Genomic DNA, 20988 nt, shown 5'->3' on the forward strand with positions numbered 1-20988 from the left:
TATAATTTTACTTAAAAGATCTTTCTCTCTCAAAGATGATCTAACTGTGTGATCCAAAACCATTCTAAAATTGACAAAAAAAAAAAAAAAAAAGGTTAAGTGAACTCGATTTCCCAGATATAGTCCATTCTCCTCGGTGCCCTTTGGCTTGTCAAATTAAGTCAGGGTAATCACAATGAGCACCAGGCTTTTCGACTCAGAATATTCTTGACTGAAGAATGCAAATCATTTGAGAGGAACTGCTTTTAGCTTTGGAGGCAAGCTTTGGAAGATCCAAGGTGCACTGCCTATCAATGTCATCCTGGGAGAAAGCTTACGACCTTCTGAGGATAGCCCATTACCATTTCTCAGCATTCAATGGCAGAACAGTTTCTCCTGCTAGAGCCCATGGGGAAGACAGGCGACTCCCCTTGGGAAATAGCCAGAACATAGGGCATGAGCATGGCCATCTCCTTGCCTCCAAGTTCTTCTACCCCTATTCCCCCCTATTTTGGCTTCTAGAATTTTCTACGTCGTGAAGAACAGGTTTGAGAATCATGCTTTTTGTGTGCTTGTCACTGAATTTATTTTTCCATTCTACCTTTTTTGTTCTTGTTCCAACAGCACATACTACTGATGATTTAAATGATACGAAACAACTTACTAGCTGAGAGACTTAGATCCCCTTGCCTCCTATGAGTCTATGGCTAAGGGGAGCTCAGTGGACTGTGCCGTCATGAGTGTGTTCAAATAGATCTGACATCATGAAACAAGAGGCTGAAAGGGAGAGGGGGGAGGACAGAGGGAGAAGGATAGAGAGAGATGAGAGAGAGAGACCCACTGATGTCTGCATATGTGCAGCAAATTCTAAACCAAAGCCCCATGTGCACACTGCCTTGCGTTGCTTAATATTCCAAAGCACACCTCTCTCCGCAGCAGACCCCAGGGCTGGCACTGGAGGATACTCAGTGTTCTAGAACTTGGCCGTGAGTTGAAACAGCTGGGAACAAGACCTTGTTTGCTTGTTTATTGGTTTTGTGTGTGTGTGTGTATCTTTTTTTCAACTCCTTCTTCCTAAATTAATGAGAAATGGTTGTCCAGCTCTTCATTGAACAATCTGTTTCAACAAGAATTCATTTTAAGGAATCCACTCTTGGGCAATAAGCAAAGAAGAGGGGAGGACTCAAGTCAAGATGGGACCCCAGGAGGATGGTAGGAAGAGGGGAGAAGGGGAATGCCCAGGGACAGAACCTAAAGCTGTCGGCTGAGACATTAACTGTAAGATCCGCTTCTCCATGATTAAAGTAGCTACTGCAGTTAACTTCCTAGTGTACTGTCATTCCATCTGCCGGATACAAACCACTGAAATTCATGTTAGAGTCACAGCTTCTTGGAAAGGAACAAGCCTCACTGAAGAGATGGATCATGGTGAGAGAATATGAACCCCAAAGACTACTGGGATTAAATGAAATGTCTTTTTTGTTGTTGTCGTTGTTTCGAGGTAGAGTCTCACTGTAGCCCAGGCTGACCTGGAATTCACTAGGTAGTCTCAGGGTGGCCTCCAACTCATGGCATCCTCCTACCTCTGCCTCCCAAGAGCTAGGATTAAAGACGTGAGCCACCACGCCCAGCTAAATGAAAGATCTTGGTGATGTTCATTCATGATAAATTCCCATGCCCTATGTTGCTCATAAAATGTAAGATTGATAATGGCCAGGTTGATTTCTCCGTCAAGTGGAAAGGATACGTGAAAGAAACGAGAGAAAGCAGAAGATAAGCCATAGTTGTCCAGGATGATTGGAAATGCGTCCTGGGTCGAATTCATTCCATGGGAACAGAATCAGACTCAGTTCATCAAAGAAAAGGAACAGTGAACAATGATGTCATGGCTTATCGCCTCAAAGGAAAGATACTCTATGGCTAGAAACTATTTACCTTTCCCGTTATTTGGGGGTGTGCATCTCCCCTGGCAATTTCTAGATGCTATACTGTTTAGACTCATTGCCCATCTTTTTTACCCAGGTACTTTGCTTCAATGACAGGCCTTACCTAAACAAGGTTGGGCTGATTGTCTGTAGCATATAGAAGAAAAGAGGCCAAGGGGAGAGGTAAGCTGCTCAGGTCCCAATGACCATTGGATAATCTGGTTTGGGAAGCAATCAATATATAATATCAGAGGACTTCCATTCTGCCCTCAAGGTCAGTGGGGAAGAACTGAAGCTCATGTGAGTGCTGCTGCTTGGGAGAGAGTCTTGGGCTCAAAAACAGTTTACCTTTTTCTGTCTTGCACAGGCTCTTGAAGAACTCAGGCCCACTAGAATCTACGCAAAAATAGGAAGCCCCCCAGACTGTGCACATATCTTCAGTTTAGCTGTTTCAGTCTTGCGTTGATGGAGATTTTCTTTATAAAACTTCTGCCATAATGGCTCCCTGACTCTTGTTGGCAGCTGTACTTGAGGGTTGACTTTTTTCATTTCCACTTTAATATTTAATATTAAGCACAGGAGCTTGGCGCTTTCAGTGAACTAATTCTCTGCCCATAGCCGTAGGGTTCCCATGAAACTTATTGCTCTCCTACTACACAATGAATGTAGCTATAGCACAAGACAGGATGATCATCTCAAGGGAACTAAATGCTCAAAACACTCATCAGCTCTTGTTATTAAGGAGCATCACAATCCCTAGGTAACTACCCTCATGGAAGGATGATGTATGTCACCATGGAGTCAAGGTAGAAGAGGGCGCCCCCTCTTTCCTAGCTTGCTTGGCATACTGCCGCGATTTCATGTCATTTATTGGCAGGCCAAAGGACAGGAGAGAGAAGATGTTTGTAAAAATCTTGTCCTTAAACTTTGAACTTAAGGAGGGTGTGGGTGCTGGTCTCAACGCCTTCACAGGCATGGAAATGAAAGTGACCACCTCTCTTTCTCTCTTTCATCACACCTTCTCCTGAAACTAGACGCTTGGGATACTTGCACGATAGATGTGATGCTGTAGAATTCCTCCCACTCCTGTCTTCCTATTTCTGATCCTCTTTTCTCTCTAAGGACAGGATGGACTAAGGATTTTTTTAAAGAGGCTAAATTGCTAGGCCCTCCTGTCACTATTCTGGGTATAAACAGAATGCTTATACCAAGCATTCTCTTGTTATATAAAGTAAAGACATTAACATCTTTGGAAAGAAGAATTGCTTCCTAAACTTGGCACCTCTCATCAATAAACAGATGGATTGCAAGAGAAGGCAGCTGCAGGATTCCCTGAGCTGTGGGTGTTCAAAGATTCACCATTTTAACCTTGGTGGGGGGGGGGTGATTAAAATTCTTAGGAGACTTTATGGGTTATGGAACAATCATAGCTCCCACCCATCAGGATTTCACGATTATTTATTATGGGTTTGAGAGACACAGGTTTTTGTGGCCTGCTTTAGACTTCTATGCAACACTTCCAGAACCGACGAATGCCTTGATAACAAGTCAGGCTATGTTGAACCTGATGAAATTTGATGGTGCTACCTAGTGAAAGCATGTAACAGACTCTCCCTTGACGTCCTCTGTTCACAGTGGGTGGGCCCAAACTGGGTGTTGGACCACCTCATGCATTCCCCAAGGCTGTGTTCCCCGGGGAACACTATGCAAGAAGTCTCGGTGTTTCTTTACGCTTCCGATTCACAGTAGTTGCATGCTACATAGAGCTTTTAATAATAAAAAATTATTCCCCATGTCTTACTCCTCAAAATTCAAACTTTTTAAAAAATTTCATTTGTAACTTTTCTTCATTACAAAACTTTTCTATCTTTCAAATTCCAACATTGCTCTGTTTTATGCAATGGACTCTACAGATGCCTGGATTGTGTGTGTGTCTGTGTGTGTGTCTGTGTGTGTGTCTGTGTCTGTGTGTGGGTGCATGGGTGGGTGTGGGGGGGTGTCTAGGAAAATGTTTAGCAAATTCAGCCACCTGGCTTTCATGATTTTTCTCCACTCTTATTTCTCAAAACTGGGTTGGGTGGACAATTCAGGCGTTGTTACTCACTGAATTTGACCGAGTCAGCAATTTAGACAAGTTTTGGTTCTGGCAAGAATTTGCAATATGAACATTTTGGTTTATCACCCAATCTTGCTGTGCGTCTACATAGTCACGTGCATAATTAAAAATCATCATATTTTCGTGTCAAAGGAGACCATTAGTATAAATGGGATGGCAAATGATTCCATATCTACATCCACCTACTTTGGTGTATTTAGAATGTTCCACAGGTTTGACATGGTGGAAATTCAAGTAGGATCCTGGAGGCCTCACGATCTCCACCCTCCCAGGAGAGGAGGAAGAGTCAGAGGTAGAAGCCTTCCTAATTCAGGACCCTTCTACATGGAATTCACTAGAGAGCTGAGGGGACAGCTCTTCACCATCCTCAGTGATCCATGTCTTCTGCCTGCTGCTAAGAAAACAACTGCAGTCACACCCGAGCTTTCAAAGGTCCCAACAATCTCTGGAGCAAATCATATGACAAAGCCATTTGCTTGTCTCTGGTCCCAGTTTCTCATTCATGCAAAGCAGGCTACATCCTGGTCATCAAAATACAGGCGGGGGGTGGGTTAAGGGAAGCAGACTGATTTATCATGTACATTTGTGTTCCTTCAACTGCTTCTCCTAACACTGTGTGTGGGGTGGGGGCAATTCAGGATACAGACTGTCTCTATTTAGAAGCTGAGAAAGGAAAGAGGGTGCAAAGGTAATGGAAACAAACACATCTGTATATACCGTGGTTGACTTTCAATTACAATCATGTAAACAGGATTTTTTTTTAAAAAAATGATATTTGTTTCTTTCTAAGTGAGAGTTCTATTCATTTTATCTCTATATCATTTCCTTCCTACATGAAATGTTGATTTTGTGTTTTGGTTCCTGGACCTTGCAGGGGTAGAAATCAAATCAAAAATCTCCCAAGGCACCTGCCTCTCTCTGTTCCCGTCCTTATTGAGGCTAGATCTCTTCAGTCCCGCGCAGGGTAGTTCTAGAAGATGTGGGCACATGTGTTTTGTATGTATCTAAGCAACAGGACTGTTTATTCTCAGGCAAACTGGTTTCTGCTTACCCATCACCTTAGCACTGATCCATCAATGGGATGTACAACAAACTCTAAGACTCCACTGGGCGAAACAGGAGTCTGTAGGATAGCTAGGTTTTCCAATACAAATAAGACGTCCTTCTCACATAAGGCTTGGATATTTCTGTCAAAGCTTGAGGTGTGGGCAATCCACAGCTAGGTAGAGGAGAAGAAAAGACACTGGCTGGGTGAACTACAATGTCTGTCCAGTGCCCAATGGAATGTTCATCTACCATCAGGTGACAGTGGTCGATGAGATCATTTGTCAAGGCTGTGCGCTCTGTAGTGGGGCGTTTGTTTGTGTGTTGGGAAAGTACACAAGGTGAGGATGCTGAAAGCATAGAGCTCACTGCATTGCAGCCAGCGGTGTAGAGTGAGTGAGCGCACACATGGAGCCCAGTTACAGGCTGCTGCACGTGCAAGGCAGCCAGGGGCGACATAGTGGCGTCTGGTTTGCAGATGTTTCTTAGGTTGGCTCCAGAGGGGAACACTGAAATAGCCCTTGATTTCAAAAGAAAAATGATAATCACAATCACGACGTGACAATGTTCTGAGCAGCACTGAGGTTGCAGGCAGCCATGTTTGTTTTAATTTGTTTAAGGGGGAAGTCCCCTTTGGAAATGAGCAGTACTGTTCTCAAGCAGGCAACTTGGCTTGTTCACACGCCCTTGGCCATATCCCCTGGAGCTCTTCTCTTCCCAGATCCAGCACCTATGGGCCTCTTCCTACCAGGACTGCAGATGGAGGCACGGTGGCTTACATTCTGTGACTAGGCTGATAGGACAAGCCATGCCCTCTCTGCCCAGGGTGGTGGTCGATGGCTGCCTGGCTCGTATAGTACCAAGGGCCTCGGCACTGGCTCAGGAAGGATACGTAGCCAGACTTATAAACATGTGGGATCTCACAGATGTGATTGGATAGAGGGCCCTCACTCACCTCAGGGCAGACAGCTTTGTTTCCAGACACCTTCCTACACAGCAATTCCCTTCCCTGGCATTTCTGGCCCTGGAGCTAACAGCCTGAGGTCCACAAGTAGATTCGAAGGTAGCACTTAGAAAGTGCATCTTCATTCTCTATGTTTTTTTTTTTTAAATCAGCCTTCTTTGTTCCTCCCAGGTTACAAGCAAAAAATGGAAAATAATTAGGGCAATTCTCTTTGTAGTCTTAAGATCCCTGAGAATTGCACTTGCTCTATGTTTTAAGTGAGCTTTTGCAAACTGGATGTGCCAAAGGAGTGGACCTGTGGGGGTTATTAGCCTTGGCTCTAAGTCTTTGGGATTCTGTTCCTCTTGATGTGACCATCAAGGCCAGTGAGTAATCACAAGCTCCTGGCTCTGTCTGTGACGTGAGGGAGTTCCCCATGACACACTTCCTGTTCTTTTTCTTTCTCACTCCGTACAGGGACTTAAACAAAAACAAAACAAGACAACATCAAACAAGACATGAAATAAAATGATCATGGGTAAAACTGCCTAGAGCATTGGTCCATTCATTGGTTCAACAGAGATTCATGGATGTCCTGCTTTGAGAGCATAAATGTCTTCCAACACTCCTAATAGGTAGAGTGCCAACTTATTTCTTTGTTTAAAACAAATGTCTCATAACATCATGAGATGAATTTTGCTCTAAAATATTAGCTATCTCCATTTCTAGCATCAAAACTATCTAGAACTAAATGGGACCAAAAAAACAAAAATCCATCCAGACCTAAAATCTTGATTTTTATTAGATATCTCCTAAGTTGTCACAATTTTTGTCCCAGCTTGCCAATAATAACCTCTCTCGCCGGTCCTGTCTCAATGAAGAATGAGCTTTGCTTGCTTTCTTGAAAAAGAGACTTGTCACAGCCTATAACGTATTTGAGTTCAGTTTGCAATAGCGTGCTTTAAATTAACACACAGTGGCAAAAGATGTTTCCCAAGGGAGGATAACTCATGGCCACTGACATGGTGAGATTTATTGAGGAGGCTGGCCAGGAGAAGGAGAAGGGGAACCTTCTGGGTCACCAGAGCAGCTTACAGGAAAGGGCAGATCAAGCTCAAGACTTTCTTCAGAGACAGAGACTGCCTATAACAAATAGGTCAGATTGTTGCGTAGGACAGCAAACGAAAGGGTGCATGAAGCTCAGAGAGTAAAGGAATCAGGAGGCTATACAGTCAGAAGTGATGCAAGACACAACTAATCCTTTCATATTTGCAGAGAAAAGACAAGTTGAGAGACTAGAATTCTCTCTGAACTAGCTCATTGAGATCTGAACTTATTGCCATTGAAAATGTACACATCAGAGGTGTTATAGTCAATTACCTCAGTCCCCATCATTCCTTTGGGGAAGTGATCCTATAGATAAAGCCTTATAAAGGATGTGACTCCAGAATCCAGGAAATGAGTTTCAAGACAAAGTCATAAGCCAAACGAACAGTGGCCCCCAAGTCTGGCCTGTACTTGGTTATACATTGTGAAAGGTGGAAGGTACCAGAATGCTGAGCCTGAATCATAACAAGGCTCTGCTGGGGCTGCACATACTTACTTAAGCCAAAATCTGTCTATTGGGTCTAAAACAGGTCAATTCTATCATAGGTCAGGTTAGATTCAGTCAGTGCCATGAAGTGTCTGGATATAAGCTCCACTCACAGCATCTGAAAACTTCCAGTATATGACATTTGATCAATGTCTTTCATGGGCTCACCTTCGATCACTTGTTTTGTGTTCCTGTAGCATTCCAAGGACACTCTAATAACCATATAGCAGAACTTCAAATAATGAATCATGTGTTGAAAAATCCCAAATTCCCACTGGAAATAACAGTTGACATGGAAACGCACACAAGCAGGGCCAGTGTGCTGCTGTGAGTATGTCTGTGGGAAAAAGAGACATGGGGGATGGGCATCTTTAAGTATTACATCGGGCTCAAGTATCCTATGGGTAATATCCATGGGCTCTTTTTCCATTTTGATTTATAATACTATCAACTTTTCCCTAGTACCTTTCATATACAAGACACTCAGATAAGGTGCTATAAGAAATAAAAGATGAGTAAATACATAGTCTTTTAGGATTTAGCAGGGAAGATGAGTGTATAACCAAATGACAAATTAAGACGATCTGTGATGGATGCCACCGTGTAGATAAAAACAATCGAGGAGGCTGGAGGAATGAATTAGCAGTTAAGGTGCTTGCCTGCAAAGCCAAAAAACCCAAGTTCAATTCCCCAGGACCCACGTAAGCCAGATGCAAAAGGTGGTGCATGCATCTGGAGCTCATTTGCAATGTCTGGAAGCCCTGGCAAGCCCATTCTCTATCTCTCTCTCCCTCTTTCCCTCTCTCAAATAAATATATAAATAAAATATTTTTTTAAAAAACCGTCTAGAGACACTCACAAAAGCTTCGAATGTTTTATGCCTAGATCATGCACTAAATAGATATTGTGACTATTTGCTCTGGTCTTTCAAGGCTCATCTAGAAGGAGTGAGGGTCACGCAAGAAAGGATGGAGATGGGAGATGGAGAAAAGAACGTTTCAAATAAAAAGAGCAATTTGAGAGACGATAGTGGGAAAACCATCCAGTAAAGGAAATAAAGGGACAAATGTGTGATTCAGCTTGTCTGGGATAGGGGCATGCATGCAGTAAGTCAAAGGGCAAGAAGTTAGGCACGCTGGAAGACCATGGCAGGTGAAGCCTGAGGGGTGCTGTGCTCTGACTTTAAGTTGGAAATGCATACTATAAAAGGAGATTGAAATAAAAAATCCTGGAACAATATTATAAGGCATTTAAATAATCATGACCAGAGAAAAGAACCCAAATGAAAAGGCAAAAAAACTTTAGGGTAAGGACTATTAAGCTTTCTTTCTTTTATTTTTCAGAGAGAGAGAGAGAGAAGTGGTATACCAGGGCCTCAGCCACTACAATCCAACTCGAGATGCTTGCACCACCTAGTAGGCATGTGCGCTTGCCTCACCTTTGTGCGTCTGGCTTCCAGTGGGATCTGGAGAGTAAAACATGGGTCCTTAGGCTTCACAGGCAAGCGCCTTCACCACTAAGCCATCTCTCCAGCACAAGTATTAGGCTTTCTAAATATTTACATGTGTATAGGTTGAGAGGAGAGGAGGAGGAGGAAAGAGTTCTTGGGAAAGCTCTGGTTTGGTGACAAAATGAAAAATGGTACAATTAACCAAAAGAGGAATTTGGTAATCACATTGGTTTGCAGGGCTAGACCTGGATATTCGGATCAGTGTGAAGTGAGGTGAGGTGGTTACACTGAAGAGGCAAGGAGGGTCGGGAAACCATCTTCACCCAAAGCCATTGGTGTCACAGAAGATGGAAAGACTGTGAGTAGTGAGCCTGGAAAGGGCGAAGATCAGAACACCATAACCCATCAATGCTGAGAAAAAGCAGAAGCCCATGGAGGATCAGACAGCTAAGATATAAACTTACTGCCTTCTAATGGTGAGTTTAGGTTAACATCGGCAAGGCTGAATTGCAGCAGGGAAAGAAGAAAAATTGACTTTGGTAACAAGCTCATTGAAATGTTCCTAGATGGTAGTTGTGGGGAGTGACTGGTTTATAGCCCCACTATAAAGCCATGAACACTCAACGGGGGTGTGAAGAGAGAAAGATTACCCTTGTGAGAAGTTGGGAAATATGGAAATAGAGATAACAGGAAGTGAAGAGCCAAATTGGATAGAGAGAAGACTGTCCATATCTCTTGTAGGATTTTATTTTGCATGGGAAAGATGAAAGATGCAACAGAGGGAAGAATTGTCAACTGGAGTACACCTCGGAAGACGCTCCAAGAGGGGTTCAGGGCAGAAGAAAGAGGAGCACTGGGCTGGAAGGAAAGCTAAAAAAGATGAGTTGTGGGTAGGAGGCATTTAAAAGCGGTGGGGGGAAGTTATGGGAGAATTCAATAATCAGATAACTTTTCTTTGTAACAGTTGGAAAAATGCCCATTGAAAGTACAATGAAAAAGACAGATTTTTAACAAACACAGAGAATGTGACAAGAAGTAACCATGGGCAAAATAAAAGAAGCCTATGTTAGGTAGGATCCAGGTGAGATACAGTGAATGCAATGGAAGATAATATAGCATTAGATATGCAAAGCATGTGTGTGGGGAAAAACAAGAGGAAGGGGGTTGGTGGTCAGACCATTGTTGGCATAGATAAACACAGTCTCCTGGGTTCCTATGACAAAGACCTATGACCAAAGTGAACAGAGCCAACTGGGCTTAAGAACTCAGAATGACCGAGGAAGGCTGAAAGGAAGAAAGATAAGGTTGTGACCAGAGAGGGAATTTCCACATTTTAGTTCTGGGATGTGTACCAATTCCAAAAAGAAGTGATCTAGGCTTTTCTCTGATGCAGAGTTGAGTCACTGGGTCTTGCTTTCTTTCTCTTTTTTAAATAACATAATAAATATCTTTGACTCATACCCTGGCAAGAGAAAATATTAAGCTTACATGTGTAATCACACAAATTTATGCACAACTGTTTCATGGATATAATACATATATTTAAATAGTTTATTCTTATGCATTCATATATCCTACGTTTGTGTAATGTGCCCCATTTTAAAATCTTTTCTATACTTCCCAGCATGAGCCCAGGGACATAGTATGTGTCCAATAGATGTTGGTTTAATTGAGCTAATATATTTAATCAGAGCTTTTATTACCAATTTTTTTCTACACAGCCCCCTAAATAATAAATAATGTAGACAAACAGAGTTCAGTTTGAAAGTGCGCAAATCAAGTCTTTAACTAGCAGTTTTATAGGTAGGGTCAGAGGCATGTGCTTCATGATGAGTTTGAACCTCAAATGAGTTCTAGTTCTTTCTCCTTTATCAAAACAGATCCTGCAAACTAGAGTCCCAACTGTGGAAACACTTACATTTCTCATGGGTAGCCTCTCCTGACCATCACAGTAGCAAATACAGAGCCTCACGGGGACAGTGCAGACACCTTGCAGAAGCCCTCTCTAACATGAGCAAAAATGGATGCAGTAGCTGAGAAACAGTGGAAGATTCCTGACTTCTTCCATTCATTCCAGAAAAGAAAAACATCTCTCCCTTGCTTCAACATTGCTAACTTGAGCTCCTCAACATCACCAGTCAACTCCAAGGTGTGGAAATGACACAGACATTTGCTTAATGCTTACATGGGGACTTTTTGGTGGGTATATATGGGTTATACGTTCCAAGTCTCAGAGCTCTCAGGGCTCCCTTGTGATTGAGTGCATGCAGTTGGAATGGAATGAGGGTGGGGTAGATCCAGACATCCTGTAATTTTCACAGAATATGAAAACCACCCAGGGTCCTCCTGCACAGGCGCTCCTACACCGAGATGAAGACTCGAAGATCTCAAAATGACACATCTGCACTTTAATGCTGCCCCAACCATCTGTTAGGCCTACAAGAGACCTTCCCCACAGGTTTAGTAGCACCTGAGGGTCAACTGGCTCCTTAACCGTGGATATGGGTTGGGACCACAGAGATGCCACATGGAGGTGGGAAGGTATTTGATGGAGTAAGATGGAGAACAAGTCAGTTAATGGGAAGATAAATTGAACTGGAACAGAGAGCAGATAACACAATAACGTTTATTATACTAAAAGTATGAAATTCTTATACTAAAGGTGAATTTAATTTCCTCTTTCCAGCTGTCGATTTAGTATCCTGATTCAGAGGAGAAGCGTTGTCATCCATTTTCTAGAGTCACAGGCCTTATCTTCCTACAAGATACTGAATTTAGAAATCTGTAAACGACATATTTGACTGTGTATTAAAAACTATTCCTAAATAGGGCTCCTATTCCAGAGTCCCAAGGGCCTTAAATAAAAGCAGGTAGAGTTGAAAGATGGTTTAAATGTCTTAACTTTCCAGAACCTTCATCCTTACTCCCTGCTCTTTATTCCTAGTGGGTTTTTTTTTTTTTTTTTTTGGCTTTTTCCTTTCTGTATCAAAACTTATTCCCAGGAAAAGGAATGAGAATCCTAATGTACATTAGGTGTTTAAATGTATAAATCCCTAATATGGCTTAGTACGTCACTCTTCCTGGGAATGCTTTCATGTCCAAGGCAGATGAACAGCTCACTGCTAAAGCAGCAGATCTGCCAGGTAAGCTTTAATTGGCAGACTCTTTCAGGACCCTGAAAGCGCATCATCGTCCACACACCATTGGTAAGGCCAGACCCACTCAGGTGCGATGAGCCACCGTTCGGTGCCTCTTGTTCATAAAGAGTTCCTTAGCCAGGGAGAAGAGTCTCTGACACCCTGGGCGAGTGAAGCAAAGGCAACAGATTTTAGAAGGCCCCCCCGGCCCCCCTCCCAGAGCACATAGTTCCTATATGGCTTCGAGCTCCGAGAGTGCGTACATCACAGCCACAGAGCCTAGAAACACCGCGTGCGTTCATCAGGAACACCGCCACGACCCCATTTATGCACACGTCGGAATCATTCCTAGCATATGGAAACAGACACACGCAGGGTGTCGAACAATGACAGGGCCTTTTTTTTTTTTTTAAAGAGACTGTGAGTAAAAAAATAATGAATTAATAAAATGTGAGTTCAGGAATACCTTTTCCAACGGCTATTGCCCGAACATTCTGGATATTCTGTCCCTAAACCTTGAAAGAACTGAAAGCCAAACCAAACAATAAAACCCAAAGAAAGAAAGCTTAATTCTTAAATGAGATGTGCAGGTGACCAGCACTCTGCAAGAATGCTCCCTGGGGTGATTCTGGATGGCCATGGTGACATTCACTTCACCGAGTAGACAGCTTCTATTTGTGTCACATTACACATGCGTTTGGGCACTACTGACACCACCGACATTTAATTGGGATCATTTGGGAATTTTTTGCCCTCCCCACCCCCAACCCAATCACAAAACAGCCGTGGCCAGCACAGGGGAATACACAGGAAGAATGCTTCCCAAGTTCCGGCTGAGGGTACGCAGTGACAGCGTTGACATCACAAGGTCCACTGTACGTGGGGCAATCTGAAAGGGTGTGCACAAGTTTCACACGGGCAACTGCAAGGGTCAGGATTGCTGAGGTCCCTGGACATTCTGAGGTGGTCAGCATCAGCAGGACCACACCCAACGATCCACGTCCACAATGGGAGATAATGATAGAGAGGACACGACAGAGGGAAAGAGAGAGAGGGAGGGAGAAAGCATGGATTCTGAGGAAGACTCTGGGACCTGAGGTGCCCCTGAGGGTTCTGCAGAATCTTACAGTTTGGGATGGATTAGGTCTTGGTCCATGTGTATCTGTGACAGAGACGGGACCGCCTGTTGAATTATTTCTTATGCATTTTATTGGCTTGTTATTCTGTAATTAATTCACCTCTAAAACTTGACAGCCTTCTTTTCTTTATTCTTCCTTGAGCGAAGCCATAAGTAAATACTTTACTTGCTCCCAATTCAAACAGCCCATTGAAGGAAAGTGGTCAGTTGGGGCTAAATAAAGGGTTGAAGAAAATGAAATTATCCAGCTGACAGCTTACAGTCATGGGAGAAAACATGGTGGGCGGGGAGAGGGGGTGAGTAAGATGTAAACACTGGATTTATGGATTTAGAAAATTTAACCTGGGATAAAGAGAGGTTAAGAAGGGGAAGGGAGAGATAATGACTATGAGCGAGGATAGCCACACAACCAAGCTTTGATTTGTCTGGCTAACCCGGGGTCAGTAGAAACTTTTTTTTTGTTTTTTTTTTGGTGGGAATATAATGAGAACAAGGCAAATATAAAGCCATCGTTGCTATAGTACCCTCACATGACCACTTTCCTTCCTCTGCAACTAACTTCAGCTGCCTTGCCAAGGGCATCATCTAGCCACTGAGCTTTGAGAGAACCTTTTCTAGAAAGGCATTTGCCCTCGTAAGATGCCCGTGGTTGTCTCCAGCATTATGCACATTTTCTGGGGCTGCCTGAAGTGCTGACTTGGACAGGTAGGCTGGAGTCCAGGATGGAGGTCCAGGCCTAGGAAAGGGTCAGAGTGGTGAGATGCTCACTAACTAGCGGAGAAGGCTTCTGGGAGGTTCCTCAGTCCAGGATTCCTGACACCTCTCAGTCATACCAAGAACGGGACGCAACTGGACCCCAATGCTTTTCTTTTCAAACCTTTCTGGAAACATCTGCCACCCTAGGTACTGTCAGGGAAAATCTGGTGCCACCAGCTCATCTTTAACAGAGTGCTGGTCCCCTCTAGTCTACGCAGAAGGTAGACTGACGTTTGCTAAGGGCCTATTCAGACCCAGCAAAGCCCCGGCCAAGGTGCATGAACGTTTCTCACAGACCAGCGGGAAGATTGGTTTTGGGAGGTGAGGCATAGATACAAAATGACTTCCCACTCTGCCTTATTCACCACAGTGGCTTCCATGTGGATTCACTTTTTTGTTTTCCCCCCAGACACTCTGAAGCAAAGGCCACGCCAAACAATTCCCCCAACAGAAAATGAAAAAAACTCATTAACAAAACACTTTCCCCCTCATTCCCATCCCCACCCCACTCCCTCAGGCCCAACACCCTGAATACTCACAAGAGAACACTTTATCTATACAAAATGAATTAGAAAACAAAATATTTACATATGAAATAAACACCATCTTGATTTCTGTGGCCAGTGGAGACCAACAGAGCCCTCTGTATGCTAGATTGCTGTTCGCTAGGTTAGTTGTTTTTTTATTTTTCTTTTTTTTTTTAATTTTAAATTTTATTTTAGAAGGGTGAGGTAAGAGGAAGAGTGAGGGATGAGCCCTGGTCCTTGGACGGAGCCAGGGCAAAGCCACGTTTCTCTGGCGCATTCTCCTCCCTCCTCCGGAAGGTGCCTCACCCCCTCTGTCCTCTCTGCAAGTCTTTCCTGGAACTTACGGTAAAGCACTGCATGCTGCTCTCCAAATCGTGAGCGGTTCAGCCCCTTGCCCCCATGGTCATTTTAGAAAGAAAACAAGGCCTTCGGTTGGCTTTAAAATGAAAGATACTGAGGAGAAAATGAAGAAGGAGATCAAGAAGGGGGAGGGGTGAAGCAGCAGTCAAGGGTGGGGAAGGAGGAAAGCTCAAGGTCGTGAGGCAGGGCCACCCCGAGGGGAGGGGTGTGATGTGAGGAGACAGGGCAGCTTCGATCCAGAGGAGGACCAGCACCTTTCTGGGTTTGTGTGTCCTGTGTGCGACAAGGCGATCCTGTGGGCAAGCTTCCAAACAGACCTGGGCTCTTTGGAATAGCGCGAGGGAGGGCAGGACAGTGGAACTGACCCATAGGACACCCCTATCCCCAAGTCTCAGGATGGGCAGTGACAGATTTTCATATCCCTTCTCAACTTTCCAACCTTAAGTGAGGGGGCATCATGTCTGCCAGCACCCCCATCCCTGGAGTGTTTCACATACACACACGCACACACACACAAGTGCACCCGCGTGCGTGCACACACACACACACACACACACACACATTTACTTTTGAGTGATACAATCTGAGAGGGAACAGGGGTATCGTAGAAAGGCGAAAGAACTTTTACCGAGAGTCGCAGTGGCTCAAACCACATTCGCAGGGAGCCAGCTCCAGTGAGGTGTCTTCCTAACCTCCCCACATCCAAATGTCTCCCCTTCTGCTCAGACCCCCCCAGAGCTGAGCCCTTGGGGGTAAAGCCCATTTCCTGGCAGCTGTCATTGGTTGTGGGGGGACTGGCCCGCTGCTCCAGCGCCAGGCTAAGTGAGAAGGGATCAAAGCACTGAAAACATCCCCCCTCTCCACTTACCCTACCGTAAACGACTCCCCTGGTTTTCAAAGCCTCACTGAGTTGCCCCCCAAACCTGGGCTAGTTGAGGATCTAAAAGCCCCAAAGAGCTTCTTCATAGACTATTTTGCTTTCAGGTGTAGGGAAAGAATTGTGGCTGTCTTCCATTTTCTTTAGCCTTCCTGTCAAGTTCTTGGTTGAAACTGCAGGCAATCACTGAAAAATTATATTTGTGCCTTATTTTTGTAAGACTGCTTCCCTCCCTTCCTCCCTTCCTTCCTTCTTTCTTTCTTTTTCCTGACTACAGCTCAGGATCTTCTTGTCAAGAGCTTCCATGCTTATCACTTGGTAAGGTGAGAGGAGAGACAGCCACGGTTTGCATGACTATGGTCATCTGTGTTTCAATATAAGCCAAAGCAAGCTCAGTGCTCCCAGTGAGCAAGGCGTTGCTCCTTGCACGGAGAGAAGCAACAAGGGGTTGTCCACGTTGAGAGGTGCCCTGAGCACTTGTGGATGCACGCGCCCAGAGCTGCACAAGCACACGTGCCCCCCCCCACCCCGCTTTTGCTTCCAGTGCACCATGGGTCATCATGGAAGTGTACTTTAGCATTTCTCAGGTATCTGTTGGCTCACCAGTGATCTTTCAGTAGGGTTCACTGCCACTAATGAGTCGCATGGAATTTTGTTTGTTTGTTTGGTTTTGGCTTATATAAAACCACACGATGGCCTCCTACACTCCGCTTGACTCCAGCCAGATCATCTACCCGGAATTTCTTGAGCACTGTGCTGAATGGCCTCGCTTAGACACCTTCGCTGGCTCGCTGATGCCCTAAGAGCAGTTCTGGAAAAGCTGCCCTGCGCTCCCGTGGCCTGCTTTTGTCTTTTCCTAACCTCATTCAAGGTGGCTGGCAAAGGGCCCCGCTGGGCCAGGAGCTAGCTCATGAGCAGCACTTCCTGTCTCTGCGCCCTCTCCACCCTCCCTGGCTGGGCCTCTTACAGGGACAGGAATGGCACATAGACACAGGGAGGAGAGAGCTGGGCAGAGGAGCAGCGATGGTGCTGGCCGCCAGGTGGCCTTCGGTAGGAACTAGAACTCCAGGATCCCATAAGAGAAATGAAAAGAACAAGAAAGAAGCAAATGGGAACCAAGTTGACCCCAGACCCCCTCCACAACATGCGCACCACAGCCCTCCTGCCCCTCCCGTACCCACCTCAGCCTCTCTCTTCCCTCACTCAGACATCAGACTCAATACTAGAAAGTTTCTCATAAACATGCCCATTGCTGGAGCCATTGAAAGCCCTGGGGTTTTTGTTGTTAGGCACACAGGGATTGGATTGGTTCCCTATACAGATGTCCTTCTGGAAACGGCCTGGCACAGCCCCATGCAGGGCTGAGACCACTGGCTTGTTGGTGACAAGGGCCCGGAAGTCTGGCCTGGCTTTCGATGCCCCAGCCACCGAGGGCTGCCTGAAGAAGTAGGATTTGCTGCCGTGGAGCAAACACTGGTCGTCCCCGAAAGTGGGGATGAAAGGGTTTTGAGTGACCCGGTCGGGGTAGAGCGACTTGCTGAGCATGTAGCCGCTGCCGGGGTTGCTGTGGTGGTGGTGTCCGGCCGCGGGCACCGCGGACTTGCTGTTGGCAAAGGTGCTCTCGCCGGCGGGCATCTCAAACATGTGGGCGTAGGGGCTGCCGTCGAGGAATCGGCCCTTGTCTTTCAAGCTCACGCTGCGCGGGGCCAAGGCGGCCTCCTCCTTCTGCAGGTCCACGAAGGTGTCGTAGGAGTGCTGCCGGCGGAGCCGGTTGCGGTTCTTCTTCTGCGCCTTGGCGTTGGTCGGGCTCTGCGGGTACTTGGGGCCGGAGGCGTTGGCGGGCACGGCCGCCACGGGGGCAGCCGGCTGGTCCAGGTCCTGCAAGGAGTTGTCCTCGCTGATGTCGTACAGGTTGCCGGCCTTCTTGCACGCCTCGCAGCGGATGCACGCCGGCCGGCCCGAGTTCTGGCCGGGCACGGCGGGCGCGTAGTTGTGCAGCTTGGACGGGCAGCTGCGGCAGAAGTTGCCCGCCGCGCGCTCCTCCCAGTCCGCGCCCGCCAGGCTCTTCTCCCAGGGCGCGGGCACGGCGCCCACCACGCCCACCGCGCCGTGCTTGTCGCCCGCGCCGTGCTTGAGGTGCGGCCGCGCGGCGCAGGGCCCGCCGCCGCCGGGGTCGCGCGCGAAGTCGTCGCCGCGCTCCTTGTAGACGTCGGTGAGGTCCACGTGCTCCCAGTGCGGCGAGTTCTCCTTGGCGCGGAACTGGTCCAGGTAGAAGTCCCGGAGCCCGTCCTTGTCCCTCAGGTAGCGCTTGTGGTCCGGGGAGCGCGGCGGCCGCCGGCGGTAGGCCAGCTCGATCTCGTCGAACTCCCGGCGCGACTTGGCCGAGGCGGGCCGCTTCTTCAGGCTGTCCTTGTACTGCTGCTTCCGCCGCTTGGCCGCGTTGCCCTCGATGTTGCCGTAGGTGACCGTGTGCGTGGAGATGTCCGACACGTCCGAGCGGATGAGGTCGTCGTGGCCGCCGTAGCGCTCGCTCTTGAAGGAGAACTTGCCGTACAGGTCGCCGAGCGCGCCGTGCTTGGCGGCGGGCAGGCCGGCGTCGGCGGGCTTCTTGCCCAGCGGCCGCGGCTGCGTGGAGAAGGGCGCGCCGTCGCCGTCGTAGAGCGCGTCGATGGAGCTGGCGCTGCCGATGCTGTGCGGCCGGTGGTGGTGGTGGAAGTGGTCCTGGTACACGTTGCTGTCCTTCAGCTGCAGGTTGCCGAAGGTGCGCTCCACCTCGCTGATGTAGTCGCTGAACAGGTTCTCCTCGCAGGGCGCGGGGCCGTACGGCTTGCAGTCGGAGTGCGTGAAGCTGCGCCGGTGCTCCGAGATGTCGTAGACCGAGGACTCGCGGCGGATGAAGTCCAGCGCGCTCTGCGGGGAGCCGTTCACGCCCGACAGGTTGGCCATGTTCTTGGCCGTGCGCAGCAGGCGCAGGATGTTGGAGTGCGTGTTGTTCATGGTGGCCGTGGGGGAGTTCATCACCGACTGCCGCTCCTCGATGGCCACGCCGTGGATGCAGCTGTAGATGCCCTGCAGCCAGACAGGAGGGGACAGGTTAGCCGCACCGTCCACCGCAGCAAGGAAAGGCTAAGGGGAGCCGAAAGCAGGCACGGTGAGATGCTCACGCAAAACACGGCTGGAAGCTGGCTTCGCCTCTTGAATTTTGCCACCTTCCTATCTCTCCATCAGAGAGGGTGCGTGGCTGTAACCAAAGGACTTAACAAAACATGCCTCACCACCAGCGACCTACCTTGATTTTCCTTTCTCTGCCCAGATTGGCACATTAAAAAAATGTAATATAAACCCACGGCTATATATATATATATATGACTATATGGCATTGCTCCTCAGATCCGGGGGCTCTGGCTGTCCACTCTAGGCTTAGAAGCAGCTTGCAATTGCTACTCATTTCCAGCCCTGAGCAATTTTGAGCCACTTTTAGAAGTTTGGTCACCAAATAACTGAACTCTGTTCTGTTCTTTAGCCAAGCATGAATTAAATTCATACACAGAATTTGAAAGCCCTGGGGTCAAAGAAGGATTTCTCTCCTGTTGTGATCCACACCACAGGAGGGAAGGATCGGGAGAAATACCAAGTGCTAAATATGAATAAATACCTCCCTTGTTGAATTCTCTCCTTTATTCTTGCTTTAGGCCCCGATTTCCTTCTTGTGCTTACTGAGTTAATATTATCATAAGTTATTAATGTTCTATTAAATTAGGATTGATTGATGGCGAGTTCTGCATGTACTGTTCCTTGTTCAAATCACTGAAGAACAGTTTCACGAGGAACAGGACAGAAGGGGCTGGATTGCTGTGGAGGGGCTGTGGGGGGGGGGATTTCTACTTGTAAACTTAAGCCAAACTACAGCTCACGTCTTGTTCGCTGACATGAAAGGTCGACAAAGTTCAGACTTTTCTCCCTGCCAAAGCTAGGTATGTGACCAGGGGCTTTCTGACGTGGGTCTTAACAATGCATTGGGTTAATTTGGAAACATATCCTGTCCAATGGATGGAGGTAAGAACAGAGAAGGCTAGAAGTGACAGCTGAGTTGGAAAGAAGAAATTGGTCTATTGTCCTAGGGGAGGTCACCAGATGTCAAGTTTTCCCAGCCAAGTGACTCTACCTTGTTTCCCCGTTTTTCCTTTTAACCCCTCCTGACTGTGACTAGGAGGAAATGCCAAGTATTTCCGCTCTGTGGAGGCACTGATTAAGAACAGGACTTCCATTGCTTCTGACATCCTCATGTGGCCTTGGGGAAGCGCTGCAAGATGGAAATGCTAGGCCCAAGGACCCCACATACACACGTGTGTCCTTTTGTTTTGAATGACCTGAATTATGTCACCACCAGAGAGCAAATAGAGAAGCTGCACCCTCTCAGGAAAATGAGCGAGAGGATGAGGCCATTTCATGAGAAATTCGTTTTCTTTCGTAATTCCACTGGAGTCAGAGTTGGTCATATCTGGCAGGCAGGTCTCAGTACTAAAAGTCACTTGAGTTGACAGCTCACGAATGAGTTTTATGGGCATATTAGCACAAATCAAAGGAGGCCTCTCCCATGCCCTACGGTCCATGCAGCCAGCTGATTTCCTACTGCTTCATTCTGGACCAGAGATGAAGAGGAGCTCTTAACTAAAGAGGAGTGGCATTTTGCCCCAGTTGAGGACATTTCTTGGAGGTACATTTCTTATGAGTCTTGTTAAGTTCTCTTAAATTTTATGTTATATCTATATGGTCCCTCTCCATTATATCCAATGCTTGTTTGAAACAGGGTCTCTCTGCACAACTCACTATGTAGCTCGTGGTGATCCCCTGCCCCAGCTTCCCAGTACTGGGATTACAGACAGGCACCACCATACCAGATCTATTAGGCTTTTTAACTCCCCACAACCCACACACGGTTAAAACACAGGAACAGTGAGCCACCGATAACATACCTTTTATGTTAGAAAAAGAGAGATGTTGCATCCCACTGTTTAAATAGAAATGTGACACTTTTAAAGGATTAAATGATTAACATAGGCTGTACAGAATTAATGAATGGCGGTGAAAGGCGTTTGGGCAAAAGGCCCAGTTTTCCATTTTAATAAACGGGCCAGTTCT

General features: G+C 46.6%; 1 protein-coding gene across 5 annotated transcripts in view; it reads right to left on the minus strand.

Moving 5' to 3' along the window:
* Positions 1-11663: 11663 nt before the first annotated feature.
* The window catches only part of Grin2b (glutamate ionotropic receptor NMDA type subunit 2B), a 632026-nt gene continuing 622701 nt past the window's right edge, over positions 11664-20988 (minus strand). For all 5 annotated transcript variants that reach the window (XM_045139704.1, XM_045139703.1, XM_045139702.1 and 2 more), the window contains one exon: positions 11664-18915. In XM_045139704.1, the coding sequence (XP_044995639.1) occupies positions 17050-18915 (1866 nt within the window). In that variant the 3' untranslated portion in view covers positions 11664-17049. The remainder of the gene's footprint in view (positions 18916-20988) is intronic.

The sequence above is a fragment of the Jaculus jaculus genome, chromosome 23 (assembly GCF_020740685.1).
Source record: "Jaculus jaculus isolate mJacJac1 chromosome 23, mJacJac1.mat.Y.cur, whole genome shotgun sequence".
In the NCBI taxonomy this organism is placed as follows: domain Eukaryota; kingdom Metazoa; phylum Chordata; class Mammalia; order Rodentia; family Dipodidae; genus Jaculus; species Jaculus jaculus.